At 43.3% G+C, this 16,048-nt stretch overlaps 1 protein-coding gene across 2 annotated transcripts in view; it reads left to right on the top strand.

Moving 5' to 3' along the window:
- pdlim5a (PDZ and LIM domain 5a) overlaps positions 1–16,048 on the top strand; it is a 66,026-nt gene that overhangs the window by 11,488 nt on the left and 38,490 nt on the right. For both annotated transcript variants that reach the window (XM_080853180.1, XM_080853181.1), the window contains one exon: positions 6,415–6,566. In XM_080853180.1, the coding sequence (XP_080709306.1) occupies positions 6,415–6,566 (152 nt within the window). The remainder of the gene's footprint in view (positions 1–6,414; positions 6,567–16,048) is intronic.

Here is a 16,048-nt window from a genome sequence, read left to right as displayed (position 1 = left end):
TCATTTATCCACTGGTGTCTGTTCAGAAAATGCAAGAAGGCACCCCCAACCCTTTGCTCAATCACTCACTCCCTCACTCACTCACTCATATGGGAGAAATGGGTTTATAGAAATAAACCCAGCCAGTTGAGAGAGGAGTGGTGTTTTTGTTTTGTTTGGGTTTACCAGACCACAGTTTTGCTGCTCGGGTAACGTTGTGCTCTGCCAAACTCTCTTTCTCTCTCTCTCTCTCTCTCTCTCTCACACACACACACACACAATTAAAATGCCTTTTATTCTGTCGTTTTATGAGGTGCTATTGATGAATGCTAACCGCTATTATGAGAACGGAAAGTCTGAATGGGCCAGTTAATAATAGTGAGATTGCATAGCGGGGCCTGCGGTTCACTTTAACCGTCTGAGACGGAACAGCAGAGGCTGATGATATTTACGAGGAGTCAGGAAGAGTCTGTTGGTGATAGAAAATGAGACAGAAAAACATTTCTCACATGCCATTGTGTTTCAATTCCAGTGTTAAGTTTGCATCACACAAATGCTGTTAACATAAAAATGACTACTCTAGTAGCAGTTTAATCTTTTGCAAACAACTTCAACAGGTCGTTGCATAAGGTTGTTGTTTCCTCTCCACATTCTTCATCTTTTATCACGGAATTAATTAACCTGATGTGAAGCACAAAAGCACAAAAGCACAAAAGCACTCCGATGGTCTTCTCTTCTGCCATCATTCAGTTATTCTCTTGCTCTGCTCCTCTCACCATTCAGGTTCTCTTCATGACCAGTGCATATATCTGGATGTTTACTTTGTCACTACTACTGGAACTAAAATACGTAAGGGTTCCTAAGAAAAATACAGGGCCCACCTGTGGTGCAGGAACCTTGACTTGTGTGAAACTCCAGCTGGGCTCTTATCACCATACAGCATATAGGATAATAAAGAATATGTGCTCCAGAAAATGGATGGCATTTTAATGGACTTCCATAAAGCAAAAAGATAATCACATCAGGTCCTGCCAAAATGAATGAAGGACTTTTAACATTGTGTTCAGCTGGAGAGATTGAGACCACATGGCTGTTATCTCAGTGTGAAGCAAAGAATTTCATGCCTATCTACACGGGTCAGTGAAGCAATCTGACATCAAGTTCAGATGAATCAGACATGTTTGAGTTTGAGTTCCCAGAGGCCTGGGAACAAACACCCGAGAAGTGGTAGAGGAGAGGAAGCTCTCCGAGAAGTGTCTGGCGTTTGCACTGGGACAGGATGTGAGGTCGCTCTTTTAGAGACATAACAGCAGAGACGTCTCAGTAGAGGCGTACCACTAGTGGAGGCCTTCAATGCAATTTGTTGAAGTGACAGCAGATCGAGTCTCACATCAGTTCACTCAAAACAGTTTTTTTTTTTTCAATGAAGACACCAAAGAGCAGAATGGCATAGATATGAAACAGGAGAAGAAAAATGCAGGGAAGGTTCTAACTTAGTGATGTTGCTGTGGTGAGTGTGTGGTTGCTCAGAGAGCATCACTCTGGTAGTCTATGACAGTTCATTTAGATTCCACATCTGGAGTCAAATGGTTTGTTGGTTTACAGTAACTACTTACTGAAGAGCGGTACTCTCCATGGGCTTTGTGCGATCAGATGGGAGGATTATGCATGTCATCTCCTCATAGAGAGATTACTGTTTAAATCTGAGTCTCTGTGATGATTCAAGAACTAAAGAAAGAAGGCATATTGCTTCAATTAGGCTTCATGGCAGTGCCTATGAAAAATGGTTCTTTGGCTTGTTTTAATTACAGAACCTTTGCGATCGGAAGAATAGAATCATTTTTAGATGCTCTGCTTTGAACCCACATCATTTAAATGGTTATGAGTTATGACTGTAAATGATCAGGTTTTCAGTCCTTGGTTGTGATGTTATGTAGTGTTCTCAAAGTGGAACTGTTACAAAACCATTAATACTGGCACACACAAAATGCTGTCACTTAAGCACAAATAGTCCCATTCAGCACCTGTTTTCAAGATAGTAGCTCTGCACACACAAATTGAATTGAGTATTGTGAAATGCTAACATGATGGAGTCTTTCTCAGCTGGGATCCTACGACAACAGCCTTCAACCTGCAAACAACAAACAACGAGCAAAAGGTCATATTAGCCCAGTCTCCTGTGTTACATAAAGCCTGACGGGGACCACGTCCTGACGGTTTGCACGGTTTCCTTTCTCAAGCCACTGCCTTGCTTTGGATTTCCTTTGGAGCTGCATTATTGTAGTGCTTCCTGTACAGTCTAGCGTCCTTAATTGTTGTATTGTGTTGCAGTATTTTAGTGTTACGTTGTCATGACTTATTTCTCATGTATGGCCCCTGACTTCATTCAGCAACCAGGAACATTCCTGAACCGCATCACCAAGCAGGTGTATGACCTCTGTCACATGGGTGCTAGTGGGAGCAGTGATCCTACTTTATACCAACTGGCTTTGTTGTAGTGAATCTAGTAGCAATCATTAACAAGCCTACTTCACGTGTGAATACATATTACTATATGGTACTAACTGTCTAGTTTCCTCTTGCGCACAAACAAAGCTAGTTACCATCTGTCTCCTCCTCGTAGCTTGATTGTTCTCTCCTTTGTGCTTCGCTTGGGATAAAAGCGTCCTCTCCGACAATGTAGCCTTACCCCATGCTTTCCAACTGTCACCTAGCCCAAACCCTGCTCTTCCATTCTGTGCCTGCCCAATGAAATCCCGTTGCTGTAATGCGCCTTGTGCATGTTGAACTGCTTCTCCTGGATTCCACTTCTCCCCCAATACTTTCCCCATTTGGAGCAATAGTCTTGACTACTGGATCCTTACATTGTGACAAAGTTGTCTCCAAGCTCTTCTTAGCACATTTGAACTCCTCGATCAATTTCAAAATTCCTTTTCCATTAAAAGCTACAGTACTTTGACAACGTGGCAACAAAAGCCATTTCCTAACTGCCTTATCCATGACTCTCTCAAATTTCTCCACCTTAGAAATAGCAACTTCATACAGAGTCAAAGGCCACCTTATGCGTGGCAAAAGCCCAAACTGTAAGATATAAGCTATAAGTACTATTTATAAGACCTTCTTGCCAGGTAAACTGAAATTGTGTCATGGCATCCATATAAGCTCAGATGGGAGGTAACTTGGTGCCGTCCTCCAGCCTCCAACATCCCATTAAGATGCCCTTATAAAAACCATTGCCATGGTGAAAGCCAGCGGTGAAATGGTACATCCAGCAATAGAACCAGCAGAAGTGCTGCCAGGATGTGGGCAGTTAGTTTTGTTAAAGCACAACTGAACATCCTCAAAATATACTTGCGCAGAAACAGTATGTCCAAGTACATCTATGATCAGCATTTACCACTATATAATACGCTATAAAATGGGATCAAGTCATCTTGGGGAGGTTCAGAAGAGCATTAGTTTCATTTGGTGCCGAGTGATTTATATGACGATGTATGCCAGTGAAGACTTTTCCTCATAGTGCTGCCCTAAGGCTGCCATTTTGGTCTCAAGCGTTTCAAAATGAACAAGTCGCTTAAGCATGATGCACGATCCATGATGTTAGCACCACCAAGCCCAGCCTCCATCCTCACATCAGCATTCAACATTTATTGGTGACTAATGTATGACTTTATCTAACAAACAATCAATTAAAAAACTCTTTGGGTTGACTGGGTCAAGCATCTGAGCTTTCCCACTGGTCCTCTCTCTGGCAAAGGTGGTTATTGTGAGGCATTTAACCAATGATGAGTGATGTAGCGTGTGATCCCTCAATGTTGTCTATAAAAGGCAAAAGCCACAGAGCTCTGGTACGATCCGGATTGGGCAGCTATTCATTAACATTTACTGCTCTTCATAAACAGAGTGAAAACACTGCTCCGAGCTCCTTGTGTAGCCTTTAAGCACAGCGATGGAGAGGGGAGCCTTAATGGATGGAGTTTAGTACTCAGAGGCACTGCTGTGTAACTTCATTTTCATCTGTGTGGATGGGTATAATCACTGAGCGGTGGGCTTCTTGTGTAACTCCCCCAAGATACAAAGAGAGTTTGTTGTGTGTCAGTCAGACTAATTTTGCTGCCCAGGTGGTGAGTGAGTGAGTGAGTGAATGTATGTAAGAAAAAAATAAGCCTCGGAAAGTTTGTTTGAATAGGTCTAGAATAACAGTTTTTTTCTCTCTTTTCACCACAAAGGGCTATACTGTTTAAATCAGTCGTGGAGGCACTGGCCAGCACGCTGCTCCTAATTATGCTGAAGTTTGACGTCACTCTGTAATGATTTTTGTAAGTTAGTGTAGCGGAGGATGTTCACCATTGGTTTTACTCTGGTCTTAATTTGTGTTTTTCTGCTCCAGAATACAATTTAGAAGATTCATAAAATCTTAAATCATCGTTTTTTATAGACTTTTCTGAGGGGGGAAACTATGTAACAAATGTCAACTACACATTCCAGTCAAACTCTCTTAAGATGCTATTGGACCAGACTGCCTTAGTTTGACTGGACGAAGGCTGTGAGTATTGCCAGCCCTGGGAAGTGAGTCCTTTCCATGGAGGATGAGGCAGCCATCGTGTGAGGTAGTGGAATCAGTGGGAAGCCTGAAGTGATAGGAAATGGCCCTAACCTTCTTTCTCCTCCCAGTTCTTACAACATTCAGACAGGGAGTGGGGCCTTTGATTCGCCTCTCCTTTCCTGCCTTTCAAATCAACTTTTTCTTTGCACTTCCTGAGCACAGTGGAACGTGTGGAGGAGTTCCTTATATCAGTTCCCCTCAGAGGCCTTCTCTTTATCTGTCTCCCTACCTCACTCTCTCTCTCTCTCTCTGTTCTTCAGGCCTTCTCTGTATCTGTCTCCCTCCCTCACGCTCTCTCTCTCTCTCTCTCTCTCTCTCTGTTTTCTCACAGGCCTTCTCTCTATCTGTCTCCCTCCCTCTCTCTCTCTCTCTGTTTTTCAGGCCTTCTCTCTATCTGTCTCCCTCCCTCTCTCTCTCTCTGTCTTTTTCATACTTAGGTTCTTTCATTAGGTCTGGCAAAGGGTTGAGACAAATCTGATAAAGAGAGTGACCAGGACAGGAGAGGTCTATACAAGGCTTTGTGTGGTTCAGTTTAGTTGGACAGTGGAGGGGTTCAAATGTTTTTGACAATATGTGACTCGTTGTAAAAATATGCACACACTAAAGAAAAACAATGGTTTGTATTTATCAGTATATAGCTTACCAAAATACCAGAGAAAAATTGTCCCACATGAACATAATGCATCTCTCATGGATCCCTGTTTAAAAGCGCACTAGTTTTAAATGTTGCCTTGCTTTATTTGGTGTTATTTATTTATTTTGTTCTTCTGCAAACATCAGTGATTGCCTTAATTACTTACACATGGACATTTTTTAGTTTTTTCTTTTCCTTTCCTTCTTTTCTTAATTTTGAGTGGAAAACCACAGCTATGGCACGAATCAAAGGACCACAAAACAACAAAGTAATATTAAAGTCGAGCTATTGTGCTAGAGGGTGTGAACTTTAAACTCTCCATGTTTTATAAGGCCATTTTGGTTTTCGGGATCTCCCAAATGTTCTCTTGAATTGGTAATTGCTATTTGAAATGGCTGTGGCTTGTGTCTAAATAGTACAAGTTAAACGCCCCTTTGATGCTTGCTTGTGACACTTGTGACACAAGACCACAGACGTGTTGCTGTTCTTTTTTTCCTTCCTGCTACATATGTTTGCCACACTGAGGAGAGAGGGTTGGTGGTGCACATGTGAGGAAACAAAATACTTCATTATCTCCAGGATGTTTGGTTAGCACCTCATTTGCAGGTTCACAGTTCTTGCATCCACTGACAAACTCCAAGGAAAGGAAGGAAAAAAAATGACTGGAAATTAAGTTTCCAACTGAGGGAATTCTGTGATAATGAGCTCCCTTTTTTGGCACTTATGCCAACCAAGGCCTGTCAGTCAGAGAGACCTTTTGTGCATGAAGGTCATAGTCTCTCTTGTGCTGTTATAATGGGAAGTCCTTGAGGAAATGGGTAAGATCTATACTGTAGACATGAGGGTATTTATACTGTCATTTGCTGCCAGTTTCCCTACAGGAAGCTTTTCCCTGTTTGATGACTTGTATTAGCAGAGGCCTTGGCTTTTTATAGGGTCCTATGGCATCAGGGGATTTGTTTGCTGATTTGCCTCTTTGTTTAGCTTCATGTCAGATAGCTTTTTAAAATGCCACATGTGGCAACAATAAGAAATGCCCAATTGCACTTTCATACAGTTATGAAAATACAGCAGTCTGTCCCTTGGGGGAAAGCTGTTTGTGTGTGTTTGTATGTGTTTTATAGGGCGGCTGATGTGGCTTGTGTGGTGGGTTGGCGCTTAGCTTGACATGTTGTGTGTTGTCTGTGCATTTCAGTTAACAGATGGAGGGAAGGCGGCGAAGGCACACATCTCCGTGGGTGACGTTGTGCTGTCCATCGACGGCATCACCACCGATGGGATGAACCACCTGGAGGCCCAGAACAAGATCAAGGCGTGCGCTGGGAACCTCTACCTCACACTGCAGAAGTAAGATCACGTGAGCCACGTTAAGTAAACTACTGAATCAACTCCCTGCCAGGCAGTCCTATTGTGTGTTATCCTTGTTCCTTTTAGAGCCTCTGTAAGTGCCTACCTGTAGCCAAGGCCAGCAAACCAGCGGGCCTCTTAAAGTGTCCTTTCTCCATATATAAACATCCCAGTTTATCACTGTGAAGTGCTGCCCTTTTAAGCCCATGATGCAGCGTTAGCATCTCTCATAAAAAAGAGAGGCTCTACTCATGTTCCCTGACTCTGTTGATGACATTGGCGCCACCGTCTGAGCCACGGTTCTGCCGCTGTAGTGCGGCTGAGGAACAACACATGGAGCTCTCTTGGGTCGACCTATCAAGTCCCATAAACAGTGTGCTCCACTCTGCACTGACAAACCCCATACTGCACATGTCAGGGGGCAGATGTGTGCTATTATTTAAAAGTTCTTTACTCTGTGTGGCATATTCGGGGGGAGGGGAGTTTGGGAGCGAGTGTCTCCCAGTGGTGTCTTCTCTCCTGAGTTTCATCATGATGGCATGGTGAAAAATAGCAAGAATAGCTTCACATCATATTGTGTGTGTTTATGCTTGTCTCTTCCTATCTTTTTCTTTTTCTTTACTTTTCTTTTTCCTGTGGTTACATATAAACTGACTTGGGGGGGGGGGGGCTAAAGGTGGAGATGTATCCTCGCCGTTGTTCTGGCCTAGTGTAAACAAATGAGCTCACGCTGAGATCACCGCAGATAATGCAATCTCGCCTCCAACGCGGAGGAGTGTTTTCTGGCAACACAGTATGTAAAAATGTCTCACACATGTCTCCTATCACTTAAGCGAAGACAAATGAACATTCCCTCATAATGCCTGTGGCGGACACCGCGGCTGGGCTCAATAACGCATCATTAGGGTAACGCATAAACTGAACCTGAAATCTCCTTGGTGGTTCATTATGTCGGGGGCATTGTGGTGCTGATATGAAACAGTGATGTAAACGTGTTGCTGAGCTGTGCTGGCCTACAGCAGTGCCTGTCCCCTGTGGGATCACGTTACATCATTATACAGCCCTCTGTGAACATCACAGCTAACTGTTACTGTTTGATTGCTTTAGGAATAGTTGAATTTTAACTTGTTTTTGAAGGTATTGTATAAAATCTGACACTGTCGTGTTTTTATGCAAAGACTACATTTTAATTCACCTGTACAGCTGGCATTTTATTTACCAGCATGGTTCTGTAACCAGTAACAAAAGTAAGTTTTGCAGCTGAAATCTGTCCTTTATCATTTCAATTATCAGCCCCTTTTCTCCCCCTCACCTAAGGATATGATCTGACCTACAGTTATAACCTTTACTGTGACTTATCTGTAAAGACCCCCCTTATCTGTCTTATCTTATCTGTGGCTTTAGTCACTGATTTGGCAGGTTGGACTGTACAAAGGCTCACGTATTCGTGCAGCCAAGGGTTTTAACAAGAGTAATTGTCCATGCAGAGCTAGGGTGTGGTCTGTAGCCTAATCAACAGAATGAGAGAGGAAGAGGGATAGAGAGGGGGAGTAATAGGGAGAGAAAGAGAGGAAGAGGGATAGAGGGGGAGAAATATGGAGAGGAAGAGGGAAGGAGAGGGAGAGAGAGGGAGAGAAATAGGGATAGACAGAGAGGTGTGTGGGGTGGGGGTTATCGGGCTCTGTGGAAATTTTATTTCTAACTTTTGTTGAAGTGTCTGCAAAAGTCATCAAATCTGCCTTTCTGGGTCTACTCACTGGGCTTGTTGAACACCACACACACACACACACACACACACACACACACACACACACACACACACACACACACACACACACACACACACACACACACTCACACACACACACACACACACACACACACACACACAGAACATTCTTGTGGTTTACCCCTTTGCTGCGGTGGTGTAAATGCAGTAGTGTTAGTTTGCATGTACACGGCTCAGGAAGGTGGGAAACTGTGTAAATACAGGGTGGAAGAGGTCACGTCACAAAGCCCCATGCTTTCATTTGTGAGGCTTTCTGCCACTGAAGCTGTCAATTGTGACAAGCTGCGGACGGCCAAGGACAATTTACAGCAGCTCTCTCTGAAGACCTTAAGGAAGCACCGTAGATCTATGTCTCAGGTGACACGACTGGCCGGTGGCTACCTGTCAGCACTCTATGTGTGGTGATGAGTGACTAGAAGCGGGTGCCGCCTTGGATTATTTCCTTAAATGCAGAATGCTTGAACCATGTGTGCTCATTAGTCATTATTTTTATTCCTTTATAATGTAATCTTCATCTGTGACCTGCCCACCATCTGCAATACCTTTCAGGAACATTCTTTTTTCAGGCTTTGTAAACACGCATGTGGCGAAGAAAGAAAAGAAAGCCACAGTTGCGTAGCAAAGCATTCTTCAATTTCAGTGTTTCGCCTGAGTTGGTGGAATAAAGTGGCTTTAACCAACATGACTTCTCCAGAAACTCATGTTTGATCCCTGCACTCCGCAAGAGCTGATATTTCAGGCCACGCTACGCTACGCTAGCACTCATGCTCCATTGAGTGACATTTTTAAAAACTGGAGGGGGGTGGGGGGGATGAATCAGAGAGGCATATGGAAAGAAAATATTGATGTGGAGCTGTGGCAATGATCTGTGCGTCTGGTACATGACTAAAGACTAAATTAAACAAAGGGGAGAGTTAGGCAGGGGAGCGGAGTAAGCTCATCCTCACCCCAGCCCTGCTGTGAGGGGTTTCCTACAAGGCTTTGATTAAATGATTCCCCCTCTAAAAGAAGAGGGGGAATGAAGAGGATTAACACAAACTTCCATCTGTTGCCATGGTCATCGCCCCAGGCCTCCAAACCCAGTCTTTAGCATCTTAATGATCTTTGTGTCATGTACTCATCTCTGACATGGAGAAGGAAGCTGAAGTCTCTCTCATGCTTTTGCGTGTTTGTGTTGCTCTGTAGCTATAGCAGAGACAATTGGAAAGCCTTTACAGTGCAGAAGCGATAGCTGTGTTGACAGTGTGGCAGTAGCTTTGTAGAACAACCCTCTCATTTGGTCTGCCGGCGGTGAAAGATTAAAGAGACTTTTTCGGTGGTCCAATGGAAAGAATATCAAGTCTCGAGAACCGCTAGTGACACAGTTTGTAATTCAGTGATGGATATATGCATATAAAAAGATATGACCAAACACTTTTCCTTTATAGGATGGATCGTCGATCATGCCTGAAATAACACTTGAATAAACCTTTATGTTTTTCTAACTTTAGTGGTGCTGCAGACTGACAGTGTTGAATGGACATGGAGGGGGTGCATTCATCTTTAGTGGTACTTGCAATTGCTGCAGCTGGAGGAGATAAGTCTTGAGAGTAATTCAGATGCTGCTGCGAGAGGAGATAAGTCTTTAGAGTAATTCAGATATTGCTGCTGGAGGAGAAACATAGTCTTGAGAGTAATTCAGATGTTGCTGCTGTAGGAGATACTAAGGGCCTGATTTACTAACATGCGACCGCTGCTTAATCTGCGTTCGCACATTAACGCACAGTGTTTTTGCGCATGTTCCGTGGTATTTATCAAACCAGATATGCGCTGGGCAAACTGTGTTTACTCCGCCCTATATAGGGCCTGTTTAACTTACATTGCGACCACTGCTTAAACTGCGTTCGCACATTAACGCACAGTGTTTTTGCGCATTTTCCGTGGTATTTATTTAGGAAGAGAAAATGAAGCTTCAGTGAAGTGAGCTTTGCCCAACACATGGTCGTCTGATGGTTAGACGGAGACCTGGAGAGGCCTACAAGCCACAGAGTCTTGCACCTACTGTGAAATTGGACTCATCAGAGAAGACGAACTTAGAAGAACCTCCAGTCCGCTTTTTTCAATCCTTATGGTCTTTTACAAACCTCAGCCAGGCAAAGTACAACGTTGTCCCGGAAGAAAAACTTGCTTCCTTTTGCTCTGACAATGTTCCCCAACTCTGAGAAGTGTTTTTTCCAGCAGGGCAATGCTCCATGCCACACAGCCAGCCACAAAAATGTACATTTTACTTTAACACATACAAATAAATAGTAAAACCAGAGAAACTGATAATTTTGAAGTGGTCTCTTAATTTTTTCCGCGGCTGTATATGGACGTGGGTGCAATCAATGGTTCATATTACGTTCGGAAAGTTTAAGATTTCAAAAAAAGTCCTGTTTGATGTCTCTAATTTCAGCTGTGGCAGTGGGGAAATGTATTGACCAGTGTGCCTTAGCAATGCGTCGAGTACCTGTGTGAATATTTGGCTGAGTGAAGGCTGAGATATACCAACTGCTGATGCTATAACTGTTTGAAATGATCCGATGCCAATATTTGCAATGTTGTCCAGAGTTTACCAACTGATTGAATGGAATGTGATCTCCGGTTGGAGGGTTAGATGTCGTCTCTGATCTGGTTCAGTAATTGAAGTATTGCGTGGCTGGTTAACCTGTACGTCTAATGATTTGTGGTTCATTTAACTGAAAATGTGTTATACGAGTTGAAAAAAATATTTCTGTGCGCTGTCTCTGTCTTCTTTCTTCGCCTTGCTATTATCACTGCTGCCATATCAACGTTTTCAGAAATGCGCTTCCTGGTTAAGACGTGCTTTTATTAGGCGCACTCCTCCCATTAAAGTGCGCTTCACGCCTACGTTACCACCCACGTCTCCGTGCCATCCCACCTGTTGGCAGGTACACACCCTCAAAGCGTTAATATGCGACTCTACTGAAATGCGCCCCCTTAGTAAATACCGTTTTATGTTTTACGCCAGAAATGGGTGCAATCCTGTTAGTAAATCAGGCCCTAAGTCTTTAGAGTTATGCAGATGTTCCTGGTGGTCATCACTGGAATAGACTCTCAGCATTTACAGGTAGATACTTCTGTCGAATATGACTGGAAATGTACTTTAAACACAGAGAAATAATCCATCTCGTGCATTTGGAACCAACGATAGACAGGGTCAGTTGTTGTTCTGAGTTCAGGCCCAGTGGCTTAGCTTATTATAACATCTTGGAAATGTTTGTCAGCCAAAATTAAAATTAGTGATAGTCCTCATTGTTCTCAATTTGATTACAGTGATTAACTTCAGCTTGAATTGGATTAATTTGAAGCAAAACTGCAGACTGGGAATTGTGAAAGCCTTTTTAAGTGTTGTCGGGGAGTTATAATTCTGTGATTAACCCCATGAAACCTTGTGCCACATATTTTGCACTACAAGTCATTTATCTTTCCATGTGCACTACAATACTGATATTGTAGAGTGAAGCAAGAAGGGCTGTTAAGACAAATGGAGGAAGTTTGCCTTTTATTAGAGAGCACCAGCTGTAGCCAAGTGCCTGTTGCATTCTGCTTTGAGTGTGCTGTCGATGTGCCAAAGAGAGTTTGTAGATCTTTGCTGACTGTTTGTATACATGTGTAGGGATTACAGTTCCTTAGTGGAGGATCCAACCCTATTGGAAACACATGCTTCCCATGTTTTCATTAAAAAGCATTTTTTTTATTTCGTTTAGCGTCTCTGTGGCAATCTGTAAGAGCCCCCCCCCCTAAAAAAACCCACCCAATCAACCCCTTTTGGAAAACATGGTCCAGATCCTGCTGTTATTGCTCCACTTACTGGGAGATTTGGAGTAATTCCTTGTCGTTCCCCAAATCGCATTTGCTCCAAATTGCCTTATCGGAGCCGCTTTCCTCACCATGGCTTTCCCTGGCCAGCCACAGATGGATACATCTGGAGTTTAATGAGAGAACATGTGTAATGGAAAGAATTATATCTTCTTTTCAGTTACAGTTCATTTTTATTGCCTCTCGGGCAGAAAAAAGGAGGCACTTTCTGTGTCGTTTTTACTTCTGCGATAAGTCAGATGATATTGGTTAAACAGCTGCAAATGTAGCAGGAAGAAATAAGCAAATGATTCTCATTTTCCCCCCTTGTGCTTGAAAGGAGACATAAAATAAAGTTTGTAATTCCTCTTTTCCTACCAAACACTTTGATGTAGTGACGGGGGTGAGAGGAAGAGATGCGTTGCAGATGTGTGTGAGTGTAGAAGGTGTGTTTGACAAGAACAGAAAATGGGATTGTTAAGCCTTTTCACAATTGTCGTATTAAAGTAAAATATATTTTTGAGTTTGAGTCTGAGATTTTTTGCACTCTGAACCTTTGTTTAATGACAATCAGTCATGAAATTTCCATGGGGTTTACAAAAGTCCAGGGACCTACAATGGCAGATTGGGTGTCAAACTTCCTGAAATGGAAGGCCTTAGGGCAAGTTGACTGCCTGAGATAAGGATAAGATAAGGGAAAAGGAAGCTGTTCCTGAAAGCACAAACATTTCTACCTTTTAAACCTCAATATTAATTTAGTTTACTGCTAAACCCCTTTCTCTCACAAAACATGGGAAAGACATTCACCATTGTGATGAATGCCGGAATGTTCCTGGTGCCACCGTGAGTTGCTTCCTGCCCCTTGGGTGGTGTGATGTGATGTGATGAGACAGAGACTGCCGTGTCTGTTGTGGTGTTTTCAGCCGGGTCGTTCTCTGCACAGATGTCTGCCGTGATAAAGTGTTGATGGCCTGGGCTAATGGCACCAGTGGGGCTCCTAAACCTGTGGCAGCCCACTCAGCCCACTTGTTAAACCCCTGCTTTACCTCTGAGGTAGCCAGGACCCGGGGAGCAGTTGCTGACATGTGTTTATTTGTACGTCTGCGTTTTTGTGTGCATGTGTGTGTACACTTGTGAGAGTCCATTAGAAAGTTAGATGCCAAGCCTTACAATATCAAAACAAGAAGACTTACTCCTCCTCGATTAATCTATAGGTAACCCCATGACACTAGTTCTTCTGACACCCTAAGTCGATGCCATCTTTTAGTCTGTTTAAGCTGCCATGGTAATTCATATTTCTGAAATGTCCGTCATGTGGTGGCGGTACTCACCTTGGCAAATGGCTGTCAGCGCTATGTGGGGATTCTGGAATGCCTTCCACTCTGTGAAGAATTGTATTAGTCTGCTTTCAAGTGAACCACGCACTTCTTCATAGAGCCCAGATTAAACGGATTCAAGCTTGATAAGGGAAAGGTTCTGGAAAAAGAAAGAAAAGAAAAACAGAAAATGAAGAAACGGTCTCTTGGGTCAGCTGGTTTGGAAACGTGATCACAGAAACATATGGCCTGCTGCTGCTGTGGCCCCGTCACTATTGTCCGACGGCTATCATATGGGCAGCTGTTTAGACTGGGCATACCTCTGAATTACTGCAGTCTCAACGGGAGGAGATGAGACAAAACAGTCACAGACATGCACAGAAATGCTCTTTACAAGGAGAGGGTAAATTCTGTTTGGTAGTAAAAATGTAGGAAGAGGTAAATGAAAGGTAACATCGCTGGGTGGTCATTGTGTGGGAGTTCCTGATAATTTGACAATTTAATACTCATCTAAAAGTCAGTTATACTAATTTAGCTCTTACGTAGAATGCTGTGCGTTTGAGTTGCTGATTTTCCCTCTCATGCTGTATCCGTCAGCTTTTTGGAAACCTATCTTATTTCGCATCAGGAGGGCTCATTTACAAGCACATTCTCCTGATTGCCTTGTTTGCTTGTCTTGAGATTAGCGGCTGTCTTCCCCATGCGTGAGCTGGCCCGGTTGGCCTGTGCTTGCAGAGCCGAGATGGTAAATGGCCGTGTTTCACATGTTCACACCAACCCCCTTTCCTCCTTTCCTTTTCTAAGCTGTAAATTACTTCCACAACCTTTTTCGGTTGAAGTATCTAGACTCAAGATATCAGTGTAATTCACAGCTTAATCAGTGTGATTACTCTGGTCTGGCACACGTCTTTTGTGGTGTGGGTTGTTGGTTTACAGCTATTTACATGCTCACTGGCCTCTGCAATTATTGTCATTATAAATATTAACGTCTGCATAATTGACAAATCAGACAAACTACTTGCTGTGGTATAATATGTGTGTGTTGTTGTCTTTCACTGTGGTTGCAGAGGCTGAAAGAGTTTTTTAACTATTCTTTGGCGAGATCTTGACAACTACTTTTTCACAGAAATCAGAGAAGCAGCCATTTGACTTCAGTGAGTAAAAGACAGGGGCTGTAGCTCCTCTGCTGTTAGCCAGGCTTGCTCAAGTTCCATTAAATAAGAAGTGGACGGTGCTTTACATAACTAACATAGCTAAGGCCCATGCAATTAGTGACATGCAGGTTGCCTTTGGATGGTTTTGTGGGTTCAAGTTCAAGTTCAAGTTCAATTTTAAAACACATAAAAGGGAAGATGTATCAAATGTCATCGAATGATTTTATTGACATAAAAGTCTCCTTAATTAAATACATGAGTTTAACTAATTAGTTCATATTAGCACACCCTAGCTATTAACAACTGTTAACAGGCATGAGACCATGAGACATGTTTTACACGTCACATGAAGGCTCCGTAGCGTCCTGTTAAATACAGTCAGGTGGGAATAGGCTACCTGACACTAGTGACTTTACTCTTTTGGGAGACTAAGTGGGAATGAAAATGTGTTATCCCATGTTGTTTTTTCCTGATACATTAATGGGTTTTGTATGTTAAAGTGGCTACATATAAAAGCCTGCCTTCTCAAATTAAACTCTATCTAGGATAGGACCCTTTTGTCGCAGCTAGTGACTCATCTACTCGGAAACGAGTGGGTGAGTATGTTTTATTTTAGCTTGGCTGATGGGATCATGGAAGAACGGTGGTCCTCTTAAGTCCCCTAGCCACTGGATACGCCAACCGACTGAGAGGCAGCCTCCGACGACCGGGGGGCTATTTTCAGATTTCCTCTTAGCGCGCTGAGGGGAAGGATGGTAGGGCCTGGTGGGGGTCTATTGCTGTGCCAGCCAGAGTGTGCTCCAGAGATTCCTCTGCGGTGCCATTTGATCTTTTGCCACCGCTGCTCTCTGTCGCCCGTAGGCACCGAGCCAACTTCGTGCCAGGGGGTGGTGTGGGCGAGGTGAGCCCAGGCCACATAAGAATGCTTTTAGAGAACCCCCCCTTCCTTTTATCTCTGGACATGAAGAAAGAAAAAGGTAACCTGCCCCTGCTGGATCATGTGTCCGTGGAAGCACAGTGTTCATGCTACACCTGCAGTCCCCCCTCAGGGTGTTGTGGGTTTGTCTGAGATTAGAAAGATCAAGGGGTTTGATACAGATGTGGGTAGCTGCAGCTGCAGGACCTGAGCTTCTCATTAGACTTTTACACTGAGTGTTTCTGTGTGTGTGCGTAGTCTGATTGGCAACCGTGAGAGATACATAGCCTTCCAGTCGTTTTTCATTGTCAACATCGTAAATCTATTGATTTTGGCTTAAATAGAGCGGCCCGGAGATTTGTCTGTTCATTATCACAGCAGTCATTTAAGAGAATCGAAAGCAATCCTTTTGGCCATGGTTGCCCGTAACCTTTCATGACACATTTCTTTTTAGCTTAAGTGAATTC

Source organism: Sprattus sprattus (assembly GCF_963457725.1).
Source record: "Sprattus sprattus genome assembly, chromosome: 15".
NCBI classification, from domain to species: domain Eukaryota; kingdom Metazoa; phylum Chordata; class Actinopteri; order Clupeiformes; family Clupeidae; genus Sprattus; species Sprattus sprattus.
Note: the sequence above shows the minus strand (reverse complement) of the source record. Positions and strands in the feature narration are given on the sequence as shown.